The following is a 21,862-nucleotide window of genomic DNA, read 5'->3' on the forward strand; positions in this document are numbered from 1 at the left end:
TATTCTTGAATCACCTAATAAATACTTATTTATATGATCTTTGTATAAGCTAGAAAAAACACATGATACATGAAAAATAAGTTCTATTTCTGGCTAAAGAATGGATTTTCAGATAATTTATAAGATTAATTTCAAATTTTAACTCCCAGGAATTTCATTTTGTCAGCAGAAATTTTTTAAAATCCTAGACCTCAGAATTATTTCCCAATTTAGAGTAAAGGGTTTGAAAAAAAAAATTTCTAACTTGGAAAAGATTCCATGTGCAAATTGCAATTCTGGGAAACCAAAACTTAATAAGCATGACTGGGACTAGAATAAGAAGTCAAGGAAAAGCAACATAAAAGCAGAATATCTAAATATAAAGAATTGCTTAGTCCTCTTGAAATATTAAGCATATTATCTGAGGATTTTATGTTATTCCAAGTTTGTCTGGAACACATCTAACTTTGGGTTACTAAAGATGAAGTGGTGATTTCAGAAATGAACGGTTCATTTATCTTTGACCAAAAAATCATCATAACCTGATGGCACCACCACTACTTACTTATCTAATAAAATATATCTAATGCTGAGCAAATTTGGGAGCATCAATTTAGCAAGCATATTGTCAAGTGTCAAGTATGTTTAATATATTGACTAGAATCCTGAGAAATGACATGCTGCCCTACCAAGTAAAATTTAGAAGCCAAAAGTGACATTACTATGAAGGCTCTAACTTTCTTTCCTCATCTGTAACTTAAAACCTTAGCACTTTTTAATGAATTACTATAACAGAACTTAAAAACTACAAAAAAAAAATTGCCAAGACAAAGATAGTATGACAAAAGAATTTTCCACTACCTGTAGAAAACAGCATGAATAAGGAGCTTCTCCAAAAGAAGGCATTTCAGAGAAAATAATGCTAATTTTAGATAAATATGGAAAATATGAGGAAAACAGTTTATCCTTGAAAATGAGCTAAAAACAATGTTACTCACTACCATTACAAGGTGTTATAGTCAAAAAATGTCAATTATGTTTGCTGAAATTTGATAAGGTACAAATTGTTCTACTTAAAATTTTTCTCCACAGGCCATAAATGCATATTAACTACAGGAATAAAAGGTGGCAACCTTAATGGAAAGAAATGCAAGGCCAACCCAGAGAATGAGTGAAATGTCCTTAGCAACCAAGGAAGCAGGGAACACAGCAATCTGCACACATACCTGTGAGAACCACAGTATGCCCTCCACCACAAGCTACTTGGAGCACCTTCTCCGAAATTCCAGGCACCAGCTGGGGCATTCTGTGGTTGGCCAGCTGCTCGTTGGGAAGACCTAACTTCCCACACTCAGGTTCTCCAAAGGTGTACAATTCACCCTCCGCTATTGAAGGAGAAGAACAGTGATTGAGGAGGACATAAATGTGGGCAAAATACTGGTCTTTTTGGTGCACATTCTTATGATGAACAAAAAAAATGGAGATAATGACAACTTAATAAATTGGACCTTCCTTGAGATATTTTTATTGTATGGTAAGGAAATAGAACTAGATTTTCTCCCCCCTCTTCGTTTTTCTACCCCAATAATCTTCATGAATAACTCACCACTGTAATTATTAAACAACTGGAAAATCATTTTAGCTGTTTCATAAAACATAAAGACTATCTTACTTCTACTTACTTTTAGTTGAAGAAAAAGGGCTAACATTAAGTCCCCATAAGGGCAAGGATTTTGTTTTGCTCACTGTGGTATCACAAGCACCTAGCAGCATGCCCTTGTATGTTAAGCATTTAATGAATACTTGTCTAATTAATTACTTTTTACAAAACTCATTTTAGAAAACTCATTCATGTGTGAAGACATCTGTTAAATATGGTAAGTGAATCTAAGACTGCAGATTTTACTATGTCAGATCATACTTCCTCCAGAAAAACTTCCCATATCAAGAAACTCCTGACATTTAACTATCTTGCCCATACTAACACTCTTGATTTGCTTCTTCTATTATACTTACCACATTATGACAGTAAGTTTCTTGAAAGCAGGAACTCTTTTATTAATTTCTCTGAATTGATTTCTATAAAGCAGGAATTTAAAAGCCTTTGCAAATATACCATTTAATCTAAAGAATGTCACAGAACATAACCACCACTGGTGTGAGGAAAGAGAACACAGCAGATCTGGTTGCTTATTCCTTATATGTCTCCAAGGGAACCATGATTAACCCAGGGCTAATCATAATGTGGCTCTTGGAGTGTTCTTTATGGTAGAGATTGATGACTTTGCTATATATACCTAGAGCAATGAACTATGCCTACTAACTCCTTAGGGTTGCTACACAGAAACTTCGAGATTGATGGTGTGCACCTGGTTTCACTGCTGGGGCTCTAAGTTTCAGTGGCTGTGGCCAGTTGCCAGCAGGATGTTCCTAAGATGACCAGTCCCCAAGAAAGCCTGGGACCTCAAGACTAGAATGGGCTTTCCTGGGCAGAGACATTTCACACATGTCCCCGTAGTTTACTGCCAAAGAGAAATCATGTCCTACGTGGTCTCGGAATAAGAAGGACTAGGAAACCTATGCTGGGCCTCTCTCGTCTCTGTGATGCTTATCCTTTTCATGTTGCTTTGTACTGTGTCCTTTGCTGTAATCAATCTTAGCCATGATCAACAGCCTGCTATTGATTCCCTTTCCTCCCATGACTCTCATATAAACTAATTACAAAGTCCTGATGAGTTTCTCTTCACTTCTGTCCATAAATTCCTGCTGACCCTGGCACCTTAATTGAGGCCCTCCTGAATTTCCACCTGGGCCAAGAATTTTCCAATTTCCCACCTCTAGTCTCTCTGAAATGATTACACAATATCAGATTTATCTTCCAAAAACAAGGTCTAGTTATGAGACTTCCAAATTCAAACACCATCTGTCAAGTATGAACTCTGTGGACTGTTAGAAAAGGCTTCAACACTAGGTCCCCACATTAGCCTTACTGCCATCCACTCCTCAGGCTAGTGACTCCTTTTTATTTTTTAGATACAATTCACATACCATAAAACTCATCAGCCAGTGACTCTTTTTTGAGTCACACCCTCTGCTGACAAGTCGATAAACGCGCTATCAAAAAAAAAATGCACATATCATAGCATTAACACAGCATTTTGAGGGTTCAGATTCCCTAGGATCCATGATCCCTAGGTAGAAAACTCTTGCCTTAACCTATAGACAAATTCAATTATGCAATAATCCACAAACATACTCTTTACTTGTCTGCCTCTATATCTCTGCACATGTTTTTACCTCTGCTTGTACTGTCCCTTTTTCTCATCTCTATCTCCCAGAGTTCTTTCCATCCTTCACAGTTAATCTCAAACACCATCATCTTTCTGAACTATGTCCTGATGCCCCTGACCAGATATAATTTCTCTTCTTAATCTCATATAAGGTTCTGCTATCAAATGCCTATGTCACCAATCAGGGTCTGCTGCACATTCCAGTTATTGGTATTGCATGGAGGTTAACAGCATGGGCTACAGAGCCCAACTGCTTCATTTGCATCTGGGTTCTGCCACTTACTCACTGAGTGATACCAAGCAAGTTTTTCAATTGCTGTAAAATGGGAATAAAAGTACCTATTTCACAGGCTTGTTGTTTCATCAGATAAATGAATCAATACATGAAAAAGCACTGAGCACAGTGCTTGACACAGTCACTGCTCAGTCGTTATTAGCTACTACCACAGTCATCTTCCGCATGCATACATGGAGAAACTGCCCGTAGAAGTTTTTCAGGCCTTTGGAGTCAGAAGTTCTGATTCTGCGACTCAGTTGCTGCACACTAGCCCCTTGTAAAATCTGTGTTCTAAACTTGTTTCCACATCTGAAATCAGGGACAATACCATTTCTCTCACAGTTGTAAGATTAAATGGAATATAGTCACTCAAATGTGTATTTACTCAAAACTTTATAAATCTTGCATTTAGTAGACTCTAAACTCCTGGAGAGTAGGATTGTCTTAATCATCTTGGTGTTAAAATACCCTTTATCATGACTATATGTGGTAAACACTGAATCGTTTCTCACATGGTTTATGCAGGGGTTCTTAACCTTATTTGTTCCACGAACCACTTTGTCAGCCACGTGAAAACTACGGACCCCTTACTAAGTCCACACTATACTGTGTATTTTTTTTTGCCTTGTTAACATTTTAATACTCAAGCTTCAGACATTTCTGTTTCTCAATATAATGGTTTTTAGTTGATATTTATTTAGGAAAACTTTATTTTTACATACAAAAGGACCAAATACATTCTAAGCAAAAAATTATATGTAGTAAAAGTCTTGAGTAGCATTCCAAATATAACTGGCAGAGCATTAGACTCTTATGAAGACATTTTCAAACTCAAACTGAGTGTCAGCAGAGGAGAGCTGTATCTCAGATGTTGCTGGGGCTAAAAGCATAAATAACATTGATTTATGATCAGAATATGATGTTGTAAGCATTTTACCTTTTACCATGGTAGTTTCTTATTCATTATAAGCATTTTTAGTATCTTTTAGCTATGTTTTTTTATAATAATATATATTTTTTATTTTTAAAAGATACGTAGATCACACAAAATGTTACACCTTTCCCACTTCAACAACTTCTTTCATTAGTGTGGTACATTCACTGCATTTGATGAACACATTTTGAAGCACTGCTACACAGCATGAATTATGGTTTACATTGTAGTTTACACTCTCTCCCAGTCCATTCAGTGGGTTATGGCAGGATATATAATGTCCTGCATCTGTCCCTGCAATATCATTCAGGACAACTCCAAGTCCCACAAATGCCCTAAAATCATACCTCTTTTTCCCTCTCCCTGCCCTCAGCAGCTCCCGTGGCCACTGTCTCCACATCAATGATATAATTTCTTCCATTGCTAGAGTCACAATAACTCTAGAGTAGAATACCAGTAAGTCCACTCTAATCCATATTTTATTCCTCCATCCTGAGGGCCCTGGGATGGCGATGCCCACTCCACCTCTCAATTGAGAGGGGGTTTTGATCCCAGATGTGTGGTGGATGGGACTCTCATGCCCGCAGCTATAGTATTTAATAAATATATCACACCTGCACCAACACATCCCCACAAGAATAATGTTATTTTGAATTTCAATTCAAGCTCACAGATCCCTGGTTAAGAACCCCTGGTTATAGGTAAAATACTGACCTACACAGCGGTAGAAAAGATATTTCCTGTAGCTATGAGTAGGACCTTCTTTAATAAGAGAAGGTAAGTGCTTTTTTTAAAAAAAAAAAAAGATTTATTTCTCTCCCCTCCCCCACCCCCACCCCGGTTGTCTGTTCTCTGTGTCTATTTGCTGCATCTTCTTCGTTCACTTCTGTTGTTGTCAGTGGCCTGGGAATCTGTGTTTCTTTTTGTTGCATCATCTTGTTGTGTCATTTCTCCGTGTGGGCGGCACCATTCCTGGGCAGGCTGCACTTTCTTTCGCGCTGGGCGGCTCTCCTTACGGGGCACACTCCTTGCACATGGGGCTCCCCTATGCAGGGACACCCCTGTGTGGCACGGCACTCCTTGCGCGCATCAGCACTGAGCGTGGGCCAGCTCCACACAGGTAAAGGAGGCCCGGGGTTTGAACCGCGGACCTCCCATGTGGTAGACGGACGCCCTAAGCACTGGGCCAAGTCCGCCGCCAGTAAGTGCTTTTATTACATATAAAATGTCTCATTTAAAACCAACTACTCCTTATTTACGTAAAAATTAAAATTGACCATAAATAACAGAAATAGTTTTATTTCACCTATTTCTACTTTACTTGAGCCTATTAATTTTGGCTAAATCTGGATTTTCCAAGTTACCTACCTAGCTCTGATATATCTTCCCTCAACATTATGACCTTAAGCACCCTACTAGGTCTCTACTTTCAAGTATCTGAAGACTGCTCCAATGTAATATAAATTTAAGCATACATGTATTTTGTATATTTGTAAACTACAAAGTAAAAAAAAAAGATTTTGTGGAGTTTGTATTTTGCATATTCAAGGTGAGAATTATGTTTTAAATAAACCTATAATATTTTATCTGAAGACTTCTCCATACATAGCTGTCTCCAGTTCCCACAACTCCAATTTGTTTACTTATACCCACTATTATAGTCACTGACTTCACTCTTACTGTATGAATAATTGGTTGAAATGTTCAGACCCAACCATTAATATCCCAGATGAAAAGACAGAGAAGTCAGGGATAATACTTGAAAACTCAGTATATTTTATCTCTAATATTTGAAAACTTAAGTATTTTATAAAATTTAGAACATGAATGCTTGTGGATATTGCTTTAAAACACACTAGTTGGTTAAAAAATATGTAAGAAGTTTTAAGTATAACTATCCTTTTTACAAATGCATTACTAACATGTTGAATAATTATTGCCTTTCTTTTTCTGTCAAGTTTTCAAAATACATACTTGTATTTTATGAATTTATGTATTATATGAAAAAGTCCAGTACGGCTATGCTCAAGGCAATAATATTTAACTCTGAACTTACTTGTGAGATCAGCTGAGAGAAGAGTTGGGTGCTGGGAAACCTAAAGCCTAGATACTTCCCATCAAGTAAAGCAAATATGGAGTAGAAATGCCTGGACATGAAGTTAGGATCCCAGAGCATGAGGTCTAAACTAATGTTTAAAATTTATATTAATAAACTTATTAGCTACATGTGATATAGCTTTTCTGCCTGACCTAATATTTTTATATCATTCTCTTCATATTTTAAACGATCAAATAATAGAAAAAGACTTGTAATTTCCGACTAATGAAGGTCTATTGATTCCACATAAATCCTGAAAGCCAAAATACACAAGTCTAAGTGTTGCAGGTAATCCACTACTCCACTTCCAAAAGGCTGGCATTCTCCCTCTTTCAAAGCCCTCGGAGCAGTGCTACTTATAAACACAAGGTTTGTTTTTCCTTCTCACCTTGTACACAGTTTGATATATAGGCAAGTATTCCCAGTATGTATTTATAGCAAAATAACTGACTTATTGCACTAAAATGCATTCTGAGCTTCAAGACTAAAATGAGACTATTGGCATGGAAGAAAATGGAAAAATTGAGGACATTCAATAGGACTGTTTAACATAAAAGTCCAGTTACTGTGAGTTTGGGTCCATACTAGTTCAGGTAAGGGCAACAACAGGTTTTAATTTTCTCTTCTGTGGACACATTCCTAAATATGCCACCTCAAATTCTTTCAGAATGAGATGCGCTACCAGCTGGAAACGACTTAATGTCTAGTATTTTCTGAAGCCCAACTCAGAGATCATAATCAGAGGGTTCAACTACATGGATCCCAAAGCTACTTCCAGCTTCTAGTGCAAACTTCACTATTCCAAGGAGCCCTGGAGCCATAGGAGAACAGATTCCATAGTTCATTGCTCTTAGTTATGATACAGACAGGTCCGGAGTTGTAGAATACACCTCTCGCAGAAAGAAACTGTGAAATCAGAAATAGGACTTGCCTCTTTATGAAGAGAAGTATTTTTCTTAGTAATATATTCTGCATTTTAATTAAGAATTAAACAGTTATCTCTAGTCTCTAAACTCGACATTCAAAGAAAAAAAAGAGTAACAGATTTTTCCATAGAACGTTTTTATTATCTATCATGAAATATATATTAAGTTAAACCATTTATGCTTGAGTGATTTTTATGATTTGTGAAAAGTTGCTTTAAATAATTAAAGTAATAAAACAATGGCTAGCAGTAAAATTGCTAACAGTTCATAAATTCTACCAGTTGATGTAAATGAATCTACAAAGAACTTCCTATTTTCTTAAGGTCTAATGCAAGCACAGATCTATGCATATACTAAAAAACTACACTTTAAGAGGGTAAACTCTATGATATGTAGATTATACTGCAATGGGCAGAAAAACAAACAAGTTCAAGTTAACAACTGTTGGTTAAATTAACAATTCTAATTCTTTCCTACTGGCTAAAGCAGAATTTATTAGTAAAATTGATTCTGGCAGTTTCTTAAAACCAAAATATAAGACAATGCTTTTGGGTGGGCTCTTTATTTCTTTTTTTTTTTTTTTTCCATTTGTCTGGATCTTCTTTGTTTTGTTTTCATAAACAAAGAAAGTATAGACTAACCTACCCCAGGAACCCTAAAGTTGCCAATAAGGCGGTAAGCCCCAAGGAATGCAATCAATCAACCATTCATTCATTTGCGCCCTCATTCAATAATCTTATAGATCATCAGTTTGTTCAAGGCACCAGTGATACAGTAGTGAACAATACCAACAAAGTCAGGCTTTGCCCTCTCTTGGTGCCATGCTGCTGCTAATTTATTGATAAATCTGGGGGGTACTGGGATGAGCCTTTTGGGTCTTTCTAAACCTGAATATGTGCTACATGAAATAAAAAGTAAATGTATAAAACAAAGGTTTAGAGAGATGTTTAAGAGGGTCCACAAAACTTTTTTGATGTTAAAAAAAATCATCAATAAGGGAAGTGGATGTGGCTCGAGATTGAGCTCCCATCTACCACAAGGGAGGTCCCTGGTTTGGTTCCTGGAGCCTCCTGGAGAAGATGAGCAAGACAGCAGACTGGCCTGACAGGCAGGCACAGCAAGCTGACGCAACAAGGAGACACAAAGAGGTAAGACAATGAGAGACACAACAAAGCAGGGAGCTGAGGTGGTTTAAGCAATTGCACGCTTCCCTCCCACATGGGAGGTTCCAGGTTCAGTTCCTGGTACCTCCTAAAGAGAAGATGAGCAGACAGAGAGCACACAGCGAATGGACACAGAGAGCAGACAGCGAGCAGAAACAACAATGGGGGGAGGATAAATAAAACTTTTTAAAAAATCATCAATAAGATAGAAAGCAGTGATCACACTTCTCCTATCAAAACTAGTATAAATGGAGACCAGGGGTTCTTAATATTTTTTGTTCCACAGACCCCTTTGCCAGTCAGGTGAAATGAATACTACTGTAATTTATTTACTGCATACATTCATAAATGAAGGAAATGTTAGGCTTCAGTTAGAAGTCAGAGCAAATAGAGATAATAAACTGATTTTTTTCAGTTCAAGCTCACTGACTCCCTGAAATCTTTCCACAGACCCCTTGAGAGTCTGTAGACCCCTGGTTAAGAGCCCCTGATGTAGACCATAATATAGCCCTATATTCCAAATATTTTAACTAAAGTATAAAAGGGAGAAATTGGAGCTGCTGAGAAAAGTTCCACCAAAGGAAATCATATCCAATACTGATCTCTCTTTCTCTTCCAGCTATAGTGTTTATCCGTATTCCCATAATGAAAGCTTATGACTCACTTATTGAAATAAAAGCATATTATCAGAACAAGAGTAGAGTAAGTTATAGAGAGGCAACTGGTCCATAGGTCATTTTTTTTGCCAATGCCAAAGGGTTCAACAAGTTTGAAAACCAAAATTTAAAAGGTTCTGTCACATACCAATTTTGTTTTTCTAACAGATCTCATATACACTTAAAAAGTTAACATGTCAGGGAGAGTTTGAAATTATAAACTCTCATTATAGAAATGAAGAAACACTGTGACCAGAAATAAACTAAAATTATTTGATTACACGGACCACCAGGGCACTATTTCTATAAAACTGTAGAATATAAGTTATATCGTTAAAATATTAATTTTCTAATAACCTAGAAATAAGAGATAACAATGAGAAATCCAAAATATTTTGGTCTTACTTGTTACAAAGGCTGAATGGTAATATCCACAAGAGATCCAGGAGATGGGTTTTCCAATGGTCACTTGATGAGGGACACACATGTTAATTACATTTTGTAAACCAATTTGCCCTTCAGAATTGTCACCCCACATAAAAAGTTTTCCATCCTCTAAAAAGAGAACATAAGAGGGGAAAATATGTTAAAAGGTAAAAGGGCCATCAAGCTATTTTATTTCCAAGAGACCATTTCTTTTTTAATGTAGAAAAATTATGTGTTTTGAAAGAAAATTACTACTAAGACGTTTATATCAGCTAGCTACTTAAGAGTTCAATTTCTATTATGAAATGCTTCCATAATGACAAAGAACAGAGAATAATCTGATTGTAAGTCACTTTAGTCACATTCATATTTTTATCTCAATAGCAAAAACAAAACGTCCTTTCCTATAACTACCTTTTATTATTCTAATGTCTCTGAACAGAAAAGAGAAAATGATTTCTCCTTTCAAACAATCTACCTGCAACTGAACTGAAAGACAGCACATGCAGCACTAGACAGTTTCTTGGGAAAGTCCCAGGTCAAAAGGGCCCGGAAGATCTTGCTCTTGAGAACATTGTGCAAAAGACATTTTACAGGAAGGAAAAAAAAAAACAAGGAAAATGTATTTTTCTAGTTATTAAAAATAACTTACCCTTGAAAACACATAATCTAGCCTCAGAGAATGAGTAGAAATATTAGCATATATAGCATCTCAAAAACAGGTTAACTCAACAGTTAACCAGTTAACTCTTTCTGGTAAGAGTTTCAGTGTTTAAAAAAAAAGTTAAACCATGGAAAAAATATTAAGAAAGGAATTATTAGTGCTTAGTTAATTAAATCTCTTAATTTTAAAACTGTTTATCTTTGAAATAGTTTAATAAGGCAAATAAAAGGAAAATTGAAAATAAGAGCCAAGAGAAGAATGCCAAAATGCTAACCTTAAGAGTTGATGAAACTGAATGGGGAGAGCTGCAGATCTGACCCTGGTTGGCCTAACAGCAACATGATAAGTTGCATAGCTCTTCTGTTGGAAAAAAGACGCATACCAGCAACTTCTTCAGGGAGACCATGTTAATCTTGGCTTCAAGTTTTAAATAAATTTCTTATATGGGCTTTTGATAGGAAGTCCAGAGAGATGCAAGGGCCATTATAAACTATATTTTGCAACATATACTGCAACAGATTTCTACAGATGTTTCTGACAGCAGTCTTCAATATAACTTTCATAACACCCAATGAAGATAATAGTTAAGACTATCTAAAGAAGTGGATAGACAGCACAGCTTAGAATTTATTTAATAATTACTTTCTGAATGTATATTTACACCAAACTCTAAATAAGCATAAAATTGTAATATGTCATGATTTAAAGTTATATCTTTAATCTCTTCTAAAAACAAAGAGTCAAAGAAAGAAAACTCAACAACAATATTGTCGTCAATTTATTAAAAGTTTCCATATTTTGGTCTAAAGGAGTTATCCTAGATGGAAATAGAAAAACGTCTCACCAGTTAGTGCAGCTGAAGTGTTAGATCCAGCAGAGAGCTGTTTGATCTTATGTTGAGATGTAAAAAAACTAATGAGTTGAAAAGTGTTTCTCTCTTCAGTGTCACCAAGACCCAACTGCCCTTCATTATTTCCTCCAGCTGCATAAACATTTCCTCCTTCTACACACAGAAAAGAAAAGATCAATATACTATAGTCACCCTCCTTATGACACACAGATCAACCCGGCATTTCCTCTATTAATAGTGCAAAAGTTGAAAGTTGTCAATAGCCTATTATTTGGTAAATAACTTCATTTCATTTTCAAAAATAAAACAAAACAAGCAAGGCCATACATTTTTGTGAGATGTTATGAATCATTCTAGAGTTTAGCAACTGAAATGCACAGAATGTGTAGAATGTATTTTCTTGCTAACGCAGTACTTCATTAATTCAAAACAAAAAGGAAGAAAGTAATTTCCAAATTAGTTTAAAATCCAAATAAAACTATTTTAAAAGAGATGTGGTTCATTAATTTTATATTTCCATACCCATTAAAGCTAAGATAGAATAGGAACAAATAAGCAAAATGAGGCAAATCCATAAAGAAGAATGTAATCAGAAACATGAACTGCCAATGTCGTATCATTATTTAACATTTTTAGCTAAACTGGTAAGCAGCATAGCATAGTGTTTGAGAGCAAAGGCTCCAGAGTCAAATTGTCTGGGTGCAAATTCCAACTTGCCACTTACCAGCTGTGTGACCGTGGGCAAGCTGTATTAACCTCTCTGTGCCTCATTTTCCTCATCTGTGAAATGTAGATCATAGTAGTGCCTACTTCATAGAGCTGTTATTAGGATTAAATTAGTTAACATTTGCAAAATACTTAGAGCAGCATATGGTGCATGGTAAGCACTCTATCAATGTTTGTCAATTACTTTCTTAAATAAGAAGTAGATCAGGTCTAGATGACAAACATTTCTAGAAAGCGCTAAACTAATGGCGCAATTTAACATATACATATAAAATTAGTTATACCTGCCATAAAAATGCTCATGAAGTCAAAGTCTCACTACATTGTAGGGGAAACTAAGGGTAGGAAGTCATATAGATTGAATACCTGTTGAAATTAGGGTGTGGTTCCTTCCACAGGCGGCAAATTTTACCTTTTCAGGTTTTAAAGCTAAAAAATATATAAATATGATAATTAAAATATTTTGTGGCTATTAAAATTAGGAAATAACCCAGGTCAAAGAGTAACTAAGTGGTAGAACTGGGATTTAAAGCCAGACTTGTCTGATTTCAAAGTCTATGTTTTTAACTTTTAAACTAAAGGTTTTCAGAGCTAGCTGTATATCGCAATAATCAGTGGAGTTTTGGAAAAAATACAGATGACTGAACTCCATCTCTGGAGAATCTGAGTCAGCAGGTTTGAGGTGGGCCCTGGACATCCATATTTTTTAAAGAAATGCACACGTAATTAACATATGCTGACATCCACTGCATTCTGTTATACTGCCTACTAGAAAATGTTTCCTCACTAACCCAATCCATTATCTAACTTCCCATCACCATTTCCAAGCTTACCTTCTACCGCACCCAATGAAGAACTGTTTAAGTTCCAATATTCATAGGTATACACCTATGATAAAATCATTCATTAATTCACTTACTTAAGAAAAAAAAAACATTTACAGAGTATCCAATGACTAAGACAGAGTCCCTGGTCTCAGGGATCTATAGTTTAGACAATGTTCACATCCACTTAGCTTATTTATTAGATGTTTGAAAGTAAAGGCCATAGTCACTGTGAATAACCCAAGTGTTTAGAGATTGTGCTCAATAAATACTTTTTGACCAAGTAGAACACATTAAAAGTTCCATAACAATATCCACAAATAGCATGGGTATGATAAATTACACTGAAATTTTAAGCTGACGTTAAATCTATGGCCAGCAAGATTAAAAAAATACTGCTCTTGTCACATCCCAAAGAATCTCCACTGACCTTCAAGCTTAGTTTATGTTCATAACTATATCCAGAGGTTTTGCACATAAAAGTGAGAAAGCTTTGTAAAGGCTATTATTAAACACCACATATTTTTTAGGACATTCCTGATTTCAAATATTTTGTAGTGTTGTTCTTGTAAAAACAGTACTACTAATCAACCTATAGTCTCTATTTTATTCAGTAAATGTACTTGCTAAATACAGCAGAGTAAGGTATGCTTATTTATATAACCAGCAACGATACAGAAACATGATATCCACAATTCTAACAAATGAGATGGATATCCACAATTCTAACAAATGAGATGGAGCTCAATATTCTTATAAATTATGTTTGTTCTCCGTATACACAACAATAGTAATATTTAAGTAATTTCACAAACAAGCAAAAAAAAGAAAAAAGAAAGAAAAAGATGTTCAAATCCAATACTGTAGAACCAATACTTCCTTTGTGGTCTCTGGGTTTAAAATCAAAGTGAAACCATAACACATAAAAGTAGTTCTGCATATTATATAAAAAAATAAATTTAAATATCAATACTATTCAAGTACGTATCACAAAATAACTAAAGGTTTTATTTCTGACATTAAAGATCTACATGATCAATATGAGTACTTTATGTAGTTTTTTTTTTGAGAGATAAAGAAGAAAACTCCATACCTTTGACACACGTTGGTTTGCATATAGTTACCTTTGATCCTAATCCTAACTGGCCCCAGTTGTTACTGCCAAACATGTAAAGTTTATTATTTCCTGGGGGGGGGAGGAAAAAGGAAGAACAAATCTAAGAATCTTTTTAGGAAATTAATGTGAGATAAAGTCTTCACAAAGCAATAAAAAAGCTCTACTTTAAAAATGTCATGCTTTTCCATGTTAAAACGGGTTACCCTGTACAGTAACATATAGCCAGACTCAGGTGTAAAAGAGTCTCTATGATCATATAGTTACTTTTTTCTTTTTCAATTAAATAGTTATAGTAGATTTACTCCAGGAAAGTTATATTCATGAAGAATCATATTTCAAACATACTAAGGAATTTAAAACAAAAGACTCTCTTGAATCAATTTGTGAAGAATTAAAAAACACACTGTTTATAGATTTTCAACATGTTTAAAACACAGCCCCTCTATAATATTTAGGATTTTGAAGTAGTACTGGCCTCATTTAGGACTTTCATACTAACCTGTAACAAGAGCAGAGTGCTCATCGCCACAGGAAAGATAAACAGGTATATCATTTTTAAACCAGAACTTGCTGGGAATGTTTTCAGCAAATTTAGTTTTTCCAAATGTAAACACAGCACCCGAATCTGCAAATAGAAAATATTTTCTATTTTACAACTTTTACTATGCTGCCTATTATTAAAATATTGTTTCAGCAGTTTATCAATACAAATTCCTTATCTGGTGTGGCAGCTTTGCCTCTATTCTAGTTCCATTTAAGTCTTCCTTCTTCTGACTCCATTCTAATTTGATGTATGAAATCTATTAAGCTGAACATGTTATTCATTTACTCAGGTGACAAAAAAATGTACTATAACAATGAAGGCAGTGGCCTGTTCCTAATAGTCCTGTTAATACCAGATGCATTGTCTGGCCCCTGGAACGAGTTTCATATATTAATAATTCGTGCCCTACTCAATCTGGTTAACACCTGGTGATCTAACCTGGGAAGGAGGGCTTCTCTCCACTCACAGCAAAATAAGAGTATTGAGTTTTCTCATTGGCATCATTATGATATCTGTGGGAAGGATTTATGTATGTCAGTTGGGATTTTCTTTGGTCCAGTTTTACCAGGGAACCACCAGTGTCCTCATTCAAAGGAAGGAATGTCACCACAAATAGTGAACTTGTATTTTCTCTATTGGTAATTCCAATAAATGCCCATAAAAGTAGAAGCAAAATAGACTGTAAAAATTGTTCAAACACTATCTATTTCAATTGCACCTATGGGAAGGCATCTGGGAAAAAACCATAAGCTTTAAAAGCAGCTGTGTATTCAAATCCTGACTCTGCAAATAATTAGCTATTGCAATCCTAGACAGAACATTTAACTGAGTTTTAGTTTCCTCTTAAATGACTATGATCTTTATTGGGGTAAGTCTAAGTACCAATATTGATTTTTACATTTGTTGAATCAAGCACAAGACCTGGCAGAGCAAAAGCTTGACAGGGGTCGGCTGAATAAATATACAAAGTGTAACACAGGCTACAACAATCTCATAGGGTTGCTGTGAGGATTAAACAAGATAACATGTATAAAGAACCTAGTATAAAGTCTGAGATCCCCAACACGTTGGCACATAGCCTCTGTAAACTCTTCCTCTACCATAATACTTGGAAACCATCAGTGACGTCTCTGAACTATGTTATCTGCAGAATTCATATGACTATTATGTACCATCAAAGAACCTCTCAAACTCTTTCACAAATTATTTTGTTGATCAATATTTTTCTTTCTCAACTATATTCTAAGGTTACGGAAAGTATAGACTGTCAGCTATGAATATTGCCTGGCACAAAGTAACCCTTAAATAAATACCAGTTATTTTTAAATCTATCTACTTTTCACAGAGAAAACACACATTTACATATTCAAAACTGATTTCAGCTCATTTGGAGAGTAGTCAAATATAACTTTCCACACTTTTAATGTTAAAGACAGCACATTATCCAAGCCTTCAGCAGAGCAGCATTTCAGTTTTTCCTAATTTTTCTATTAAAAAAAAAAACTCAGAATATTTAGGAATCCAGTATAAAATGAAAGGATCCACTCAATAATGCAAGTCAGAAAGCTTCTAATTCTTTTCTTACCCATTTATTAGTTATGGAGATGTATTTTTCTCACTCCATAAGCACTGTATAGAAAAGGATGGTTTATTTTGTCCTACAAAACACCATCACAATATGCTATGAACCTATGAAACTGGGGAGAGGAGTTTTGATATTTAACATTCTTAAGTAAGCCATTAAATACTGCCCAATCTGAGTAGTATACACAAAAACTGTTCTGGCCCAGCATCACTTTGTAGAGAAGACCAAAACCCCTACCAGCTCCCAATAACCATTTAAATACATACACAAGCACGAGTGGGTGCACGCGCACATACACCCCAAATAAGGGGCCAGATTCAGCTTTTGAGGAAATCCCAAGGAGGATGATCACACACAAACTAATGAGTACCAGAAAGGAAAAGACAGTGAATATAGGTATTAATGATAACTATTAATGCTCAAGAAATTAGCCAGTATGGGAACCTTGTGAAAACCATTGTGAGGCATCTCAGTTCAAACTGATAATGGGGTGTTGGGAGGCCAGGTTCTAGAACAAGCTCATTTGAACTCTTTTGTCCTGCTCTGTTCCCCAGGAAGCCTTCCATGATACCACTGCCACAAGGCAAAGTTTGGTGGCATATTCTATCAAAATATACTGCCATTTTTTTTAATTTCTTGCATTTCTCACTAAACTGTGAACTCCAGGAGGGCTGGACTCTAATCCTGTTAAGAGTCAGGAGAAAACGAAATACTTAATGAGAATGAACACATGCTTCTGCTCTAACCCAGTGTTTTTCCCCCCAAACTGTTGGTTAACTCATTAGTGGGTCAGAAAATCAATTTACTGGGTCACGACCAGCTTTTTAAAGGAATTTACTACAGAAAATGCCTTAGCGCGCCCCACGTGGTTATAATAAGTACTGCTTCGTGTAACGTCTATTTCTGTTAAACAGTATGTAGGCGGTATCACAGTGGAAAATGAATTTCTAACTGGAGTTCGGAGGGGGAAAGTCTAAAAAATCACCTTCATAAAGGCTCCCTCTTCTCCCCCTTTCTCCACCCCGTTTCTTCCATCCCCCTTTTGTCCTGCATTAGTTGCCAAATCCTTACTGCATTCAATACAGAACAGGGTCCTGGGGAGCAACAACGTGCACAACTCTGAAGTACTTCGGTAAGTTCATGGGGAGAAGCTCATGGAAAGCTTAACAGAAGAAAAACAGGCGCAACCTCTCCCCCGTACCCCCGCCCCTCCCCTCCTCTACTCCCCCTTCAGTAATTTGCTGGGGTGCGGCCAGGACTCCGGCCTCACTAGGGCCTGTTAGGCCCGGGCCTGTCCCCCAACGGGGACGGCCCAGAGGCGGGGCCTGGCCGCCCGCCCGCCCGCGGACCCTCCCTCCCGGCCCGCCGCCACCGCCGCGGGCGTGACTCACCGGGCACCAGCTCCTCGGGCTCCCCCATGCCGAGGCGGTACGGGGAGCCTGCGCCGGGGCCGGGAGGGCGGTGGGGGTGATTCGGTGAGGCCTATAGAAGCGCCTACGGCCCGTCGCGAGCGACGGAACCCCCCTGGGCCCCCATAGCGACACTCTGGGCATCAGCGTCGAGCGCGTTCCCGGAAGTCAACAAACAGCCGCTAGGGGCAACGGAGGTGGAGCCTTGGGCGGGGCTGGGTGGGGGAGGGTAGTCGTTTGCCGGCGGCAGGCTCTGCGCAGGCGCAGATGCAAACGCAACGGCAGGGCGTTTGGGGCCGCGCGCCCTCCGGCGGTTCGGAGGGGAAGAGCCGCCACGCGACTCAGTGATATCCTGGTACGCTCACTCTTACGCCGGTGTAGACCCACGCCCCACTAAGAGCCCGCCAAATTAATGACAAACGTCGCACGTATCACATACTCTCTCGCTCGATCCATGTGACACGGAAACGTCGACGCACAATTGTGATGATACTAGCAATAGCGGTAACTAATAACATTAAATAAGCTAGGCATTCTGCTAAATACATCCTAAATTGGATTTGTATCCCCAGCATCTAAACCAAGGCCGGCAAATGCTATATACTCAGTAAATATTTATGGGATGAATGAACCCTGTTATATAACCCTGTAAGGTGGTTAATATTATCCTCATTTACAGATGTGGCGCTGGCTCAAGATTATACATTGGGAGAACTTAGTCCTGCTTGTAGCCTTAACTGTCCCCCTTCCTGTGTTTCCTTCCCTAGAAGGAAAAAGCTGAGATGTACAGTCCATTACTGACAGAAACATGCACAAGGACATTCACCAACAGAACAGCCTTGCTCTAGAATTCGCCCAGAAATGTTACATATTTCTGCTGAGGAAGTTTGTTTGCTCATGTATCGGCACATGGCCATCATGAAGAACCAAAAGTCATCTTCCAGGATGAGTATATTTATGTGCATGTGGTAACTGTGGGCACGGGCTAGAATCAGACAAAGCTGGATTCAAGGATCTCTGAATTCCTTGTTTGTGCTAGAGTGTGTTAAGACTTTCTGGGCGTTTCCATTAAAATGCTGGGGGGGGTGGTTATGTTAAACCACCTTATACACAATCATTTACTTACAAAGCAAAGAGGAGTTTACTAAGAAAATATTTAACAGGGAGCATTGACTGGGTGTGGGAGGTTAAGGCAGGCTTATCTGAAGGAAGAACTTTAAATCTAAGAGCAGAAGAAAGGAACTGGGATGGGTGAGAGAACTCTGGGTGGAGTAAATTGCATGCTAAGGCTTACAAAGAGTTTGGCTCTTTCCAAGAATTCAAAGCCACGAGAATGGCTCTTGGCAGTGGGGTGGCAGGGTCTTGGACCTGTTAAGAAGCTGAGATTTGATCCTAAGAAAAATGGGAAACCACTGAGGGGTTTTCAGCAGGGGAGTGTGTTCCTGAGATCATTTGCCTGGCTGCTGTATGAAATAGGAGCAGGAGGCAGGTTTCAGAGGCTATTGTAGGACTTCAGACAAGCAATGATGCTGGCTTCGTATAAGGTGGTAGCATTGGCACTGAACAGAAGAAGGCAGATTCTAAAACACAGTAGGAGGTAGAATCAACATGAAATGGTGTGTGACTATTGATTCCTGGACTGTGCTGGTTTACCAAATAGATCTTAGAGCAACAGCAAAGAAGGGGTCCTAAAAATATTACTGAAAACAATTTGATATTCTTTTTAAAAGCTTCATAATAGTCACTATGGGGAAAAATCAGAACTTTCAATCTTCATTTAGCTGTGATATGCTTTAGTTATATTTTGTTTTCAAAATACAGGAAAGCACATTTGGAGGCTGAAAGCCCCTGAAAGTATTAATCCAGCCCTACTCCCAGGTTTCCAACATAAAGCAAATAGGGGGAGGGTCGTGTGGTTTGGGGAACAATGAGGAAGGAGCAGGTAGAGTTGGAATTTGGTAAGAGGGGTGGAGGTAACAGGGCATGTTCACTGTTGAGCACACTAAGACATCAAAGTGGAAGTGCTGAGCTGAGCTGGCAATTCGCAGGCTAAAGCCCGAGATGGAGCATGCATTCAGGGGATGGCTGGGTATATGTGGTGATTGTTGTCACCACTTTTATTCTCTGGTTCAGATGAGTTCAGAATGAAGAAATGCAACCTCAGTACAATCAAACTTTATTTAATCATAGCTCAATATTAAACTCAAATCTGGTCAGGGATGATGGAAGTGCCGCCTGGTGTTGCCCCACAAGCCTAGCCAAGGCACAAGCCTGGCTGAGGCACCAGTGGAAATGCCTTCAGTGTTAAACACCTCAAGCCCCGGCCAAGGCACAAGCCTGCCCAAGGTGCTGGTGGAAGCACCTTCAGTGTTACAGCTCAAGCCCAGACCAATGCACAAGTCTGGCCGAGGCAGTGGTGGAAGTGCACAGCTCGGCGTTGCAGCTCAACTTGTCGCTCAGTGCTTGTTGTTGCAGCTCAGCTTATCATGCTCAGCTCAGTGTTGCATCTCACAGCTCAGCATTCATTGTCACAGCTTGGCTCAGCATGCTCACCTCAGCTCAGCGGCTTGACCAGGTATTTGCTCATCTCACAGCTCAGTGTTCAGCTTGACTCCACATTTCAGCTCAACATTCACCTGGCCAAGGTGCCGATGGAATGCATACTGAGAGCTCCGGAGCCACTCTTTATATAGTCTAGCTGTGTGACCACCCCTGTGGGTGGAGCCCAAGTTGCGATATTCTGATTGGTCAATCACTGGTTCAAGGGCATTGGTTAGAGTTTGAAAACCAAATTAGCATATTATGTGAATAGCATATCCTAACTGGGAGGTGCTGATTGGCTGACTATTAATTAAAGCAAAAGATTCTATTGGTTGAAAACTCTCTTACCTTATTGGTTGCCTCAGGATCCCTCTTCCTATTGGTTAGCTCAGGATCCCTCTGCCTAGGGGTCCCAGGCTCAGTTACCTGCTGGCTCCTTCAGTGACAGCAGCCTTGAGAATGGGTGAAGTTCTAGAAAGAGACTATAGAATGAAAAGAAGAGAGGCTAGGATGAGTCTTGAGGAATGCCAATATTTAATGGCCCAGCAAAGGATGAAAAAGTTGAAAAGAGATAGAGTGACCAGAAGGGGGGTGGAAAACCAGTAGAAAATCACATCAGAGAAGCCAGTAGAAGAGTGTTTAAATAAGGAAGGAGTGCTTAATCATGTCATATAATGCTGAGAAATTAAAAGGAAAACCATTGAAATGCCCATTGAACATAATAATGCTGAGATCATTAGTGATATTGAAAAGAGCTGTTTGGTAGAATGATGGTGGCAACGTTGTAGTTGGAGAGTGTGAAAAGATGAGGGAAAGACATGAGGGTAAGCACTTTAGAGTTTGAGATAAGAGGGAAAGGGTGATATTGATATGGGCTATGTGTGGGGGCTGTGTGTTTCTTCATTAATAACCTGGGCTGTGTATGTAAACTTGCTAAAACTTAAGATTCCAGCTTAAGCCATGTGTGCGAGCAAACAATAAGAACTGCAGACCAGCCTTTTGTAACCAAGCTAACCACTCCAGGCTGCCTAGTTCACAGAAAGCCAATTAGGTAATAATATCAGCTCTATAGGCTTTGGATATTCAGGGAGGATCCAGACTAAATATTTTAATTCAAGCTTACCCGGAATGTGGGCGATAGGTGTTAATTCAAGCCATCTGGTATTCAAACAAAGCACCATTTGACTCCCCACTCCTACCTCCTCTGTGTAAAAGAAACCCAAAAATCCTATTCGGGGCTCAGGTTTTAGACAGGAGTCCCCAAGCCTGGCTGGTCATAATAAATCTTTTTCCTTCTCAAAATATTCCTGAGTCCTGGCCTTCAATACATGATCTAAATGAATCTTTCTGCTTCCACAACAATATAGGACAGTAGTTGGAGGGGAAAGTGAGGCACATGGAGGGCTTTTGTTAAGCTTGGACAGGCTGGAGCTTGCTGAGGGACCCAACTGAAAAGAAGGGGTGAGAGTACAGATTCAGGAACATGAAGGAGTAATTAATCACACAAGGCAGGAGGAGATGGCATCCAGACTCCATATGGAGGGACTGGTTTTAGCCAGGAGAGACAATATTTCTGGCACATCAAGAGGAAAGGAAGAAAGCCCTCAGTTTTTTCTTTGGTAGATGGAGATAATATCATTGCCTATCTCAGAGGTTATTGTGAGATCAGGCAATGCATGTAAAACTGACAGCTTGGTGCCTGAAATAGAGTAACACTGAAAGATGTTAGTTATTATTAATAAGGAAGAGTCGGCTATGGTCACTGTATTAGCATAGCCAAGGCTACTAATGGAGGTCCGATTATTGTGGAGTCATGCCATATACAACTCATTGCCTCCTGGGTTGCTGTAGCA

General features: G+C 38.2%; 1 protein-coding gene across 2 annotated transcripts in view; it reads right to left on the reverse strand.

The window, feature by feature from the left end:
* RPGR (retinitis pigmentosa GTPase regulator) overlaps positions 1 to 17,679 on the reverse strand; it is a 64,343-nt gene extending 46,664 nt beyond the window's left edge. The window contains exons 1-7 of one of the 2 annotated variants that reach the window (XM_004457643.3): positions 17,451 to 17,679; positions 14,430 to 14,555; positions 13,907 to 13,999; positions 12,356 to 12,418; positions 11,258 to 11,416; positions 9,729 to 9,878; positions 1,206 to 1,364 (exon numbers count right to left, since the gene is read on the reverse strand). In XM_004457643.3, coding sequence (XP_004457700.1) covers positions 1,206 to 1,364; positions 9,729 to 9,878; positions 11,258 to 11,416; positions 12,356 to 12,418; positions 13,907 to 13,999; positions 14,430 to 14,555; positions 17,451 to 17,478 — 778 coding nt within the window. In that variant the 5' untranslated portion in view covers positions 17,479 to 17,679. The remainder of the gene's footprint in view (positions 1 to 1,205; positions 1,365 to 9,728; positions 9,879 to 11,257; positions 11,417 to 12,355; positions 12,419 to 13,906; positions 14,000 to 14,429; positions 14,556 to 17,450) is intronic. The other variant, XM_071213143.1, reaches the window with a different exon arrangement.
* Positions 17,680 to 21,862: the final 4,183 nt, after the last annotated feature.

Source organism: Dasypus novemcinctus, chromosome X (genome assembly GCF_030445035.2).
Source record: "Dasypus novemcinctus isolate mDasNov1 chromosome X, mDasNov1.1.hap2, whole genome shotgun sequence".
Taxonomy (NCBI): Eukaryota; Metazoa; Chordata; class Mammalia; order Cingulata; family Dasypodidae; genus Dasypus; species Dasypus novemcinctus.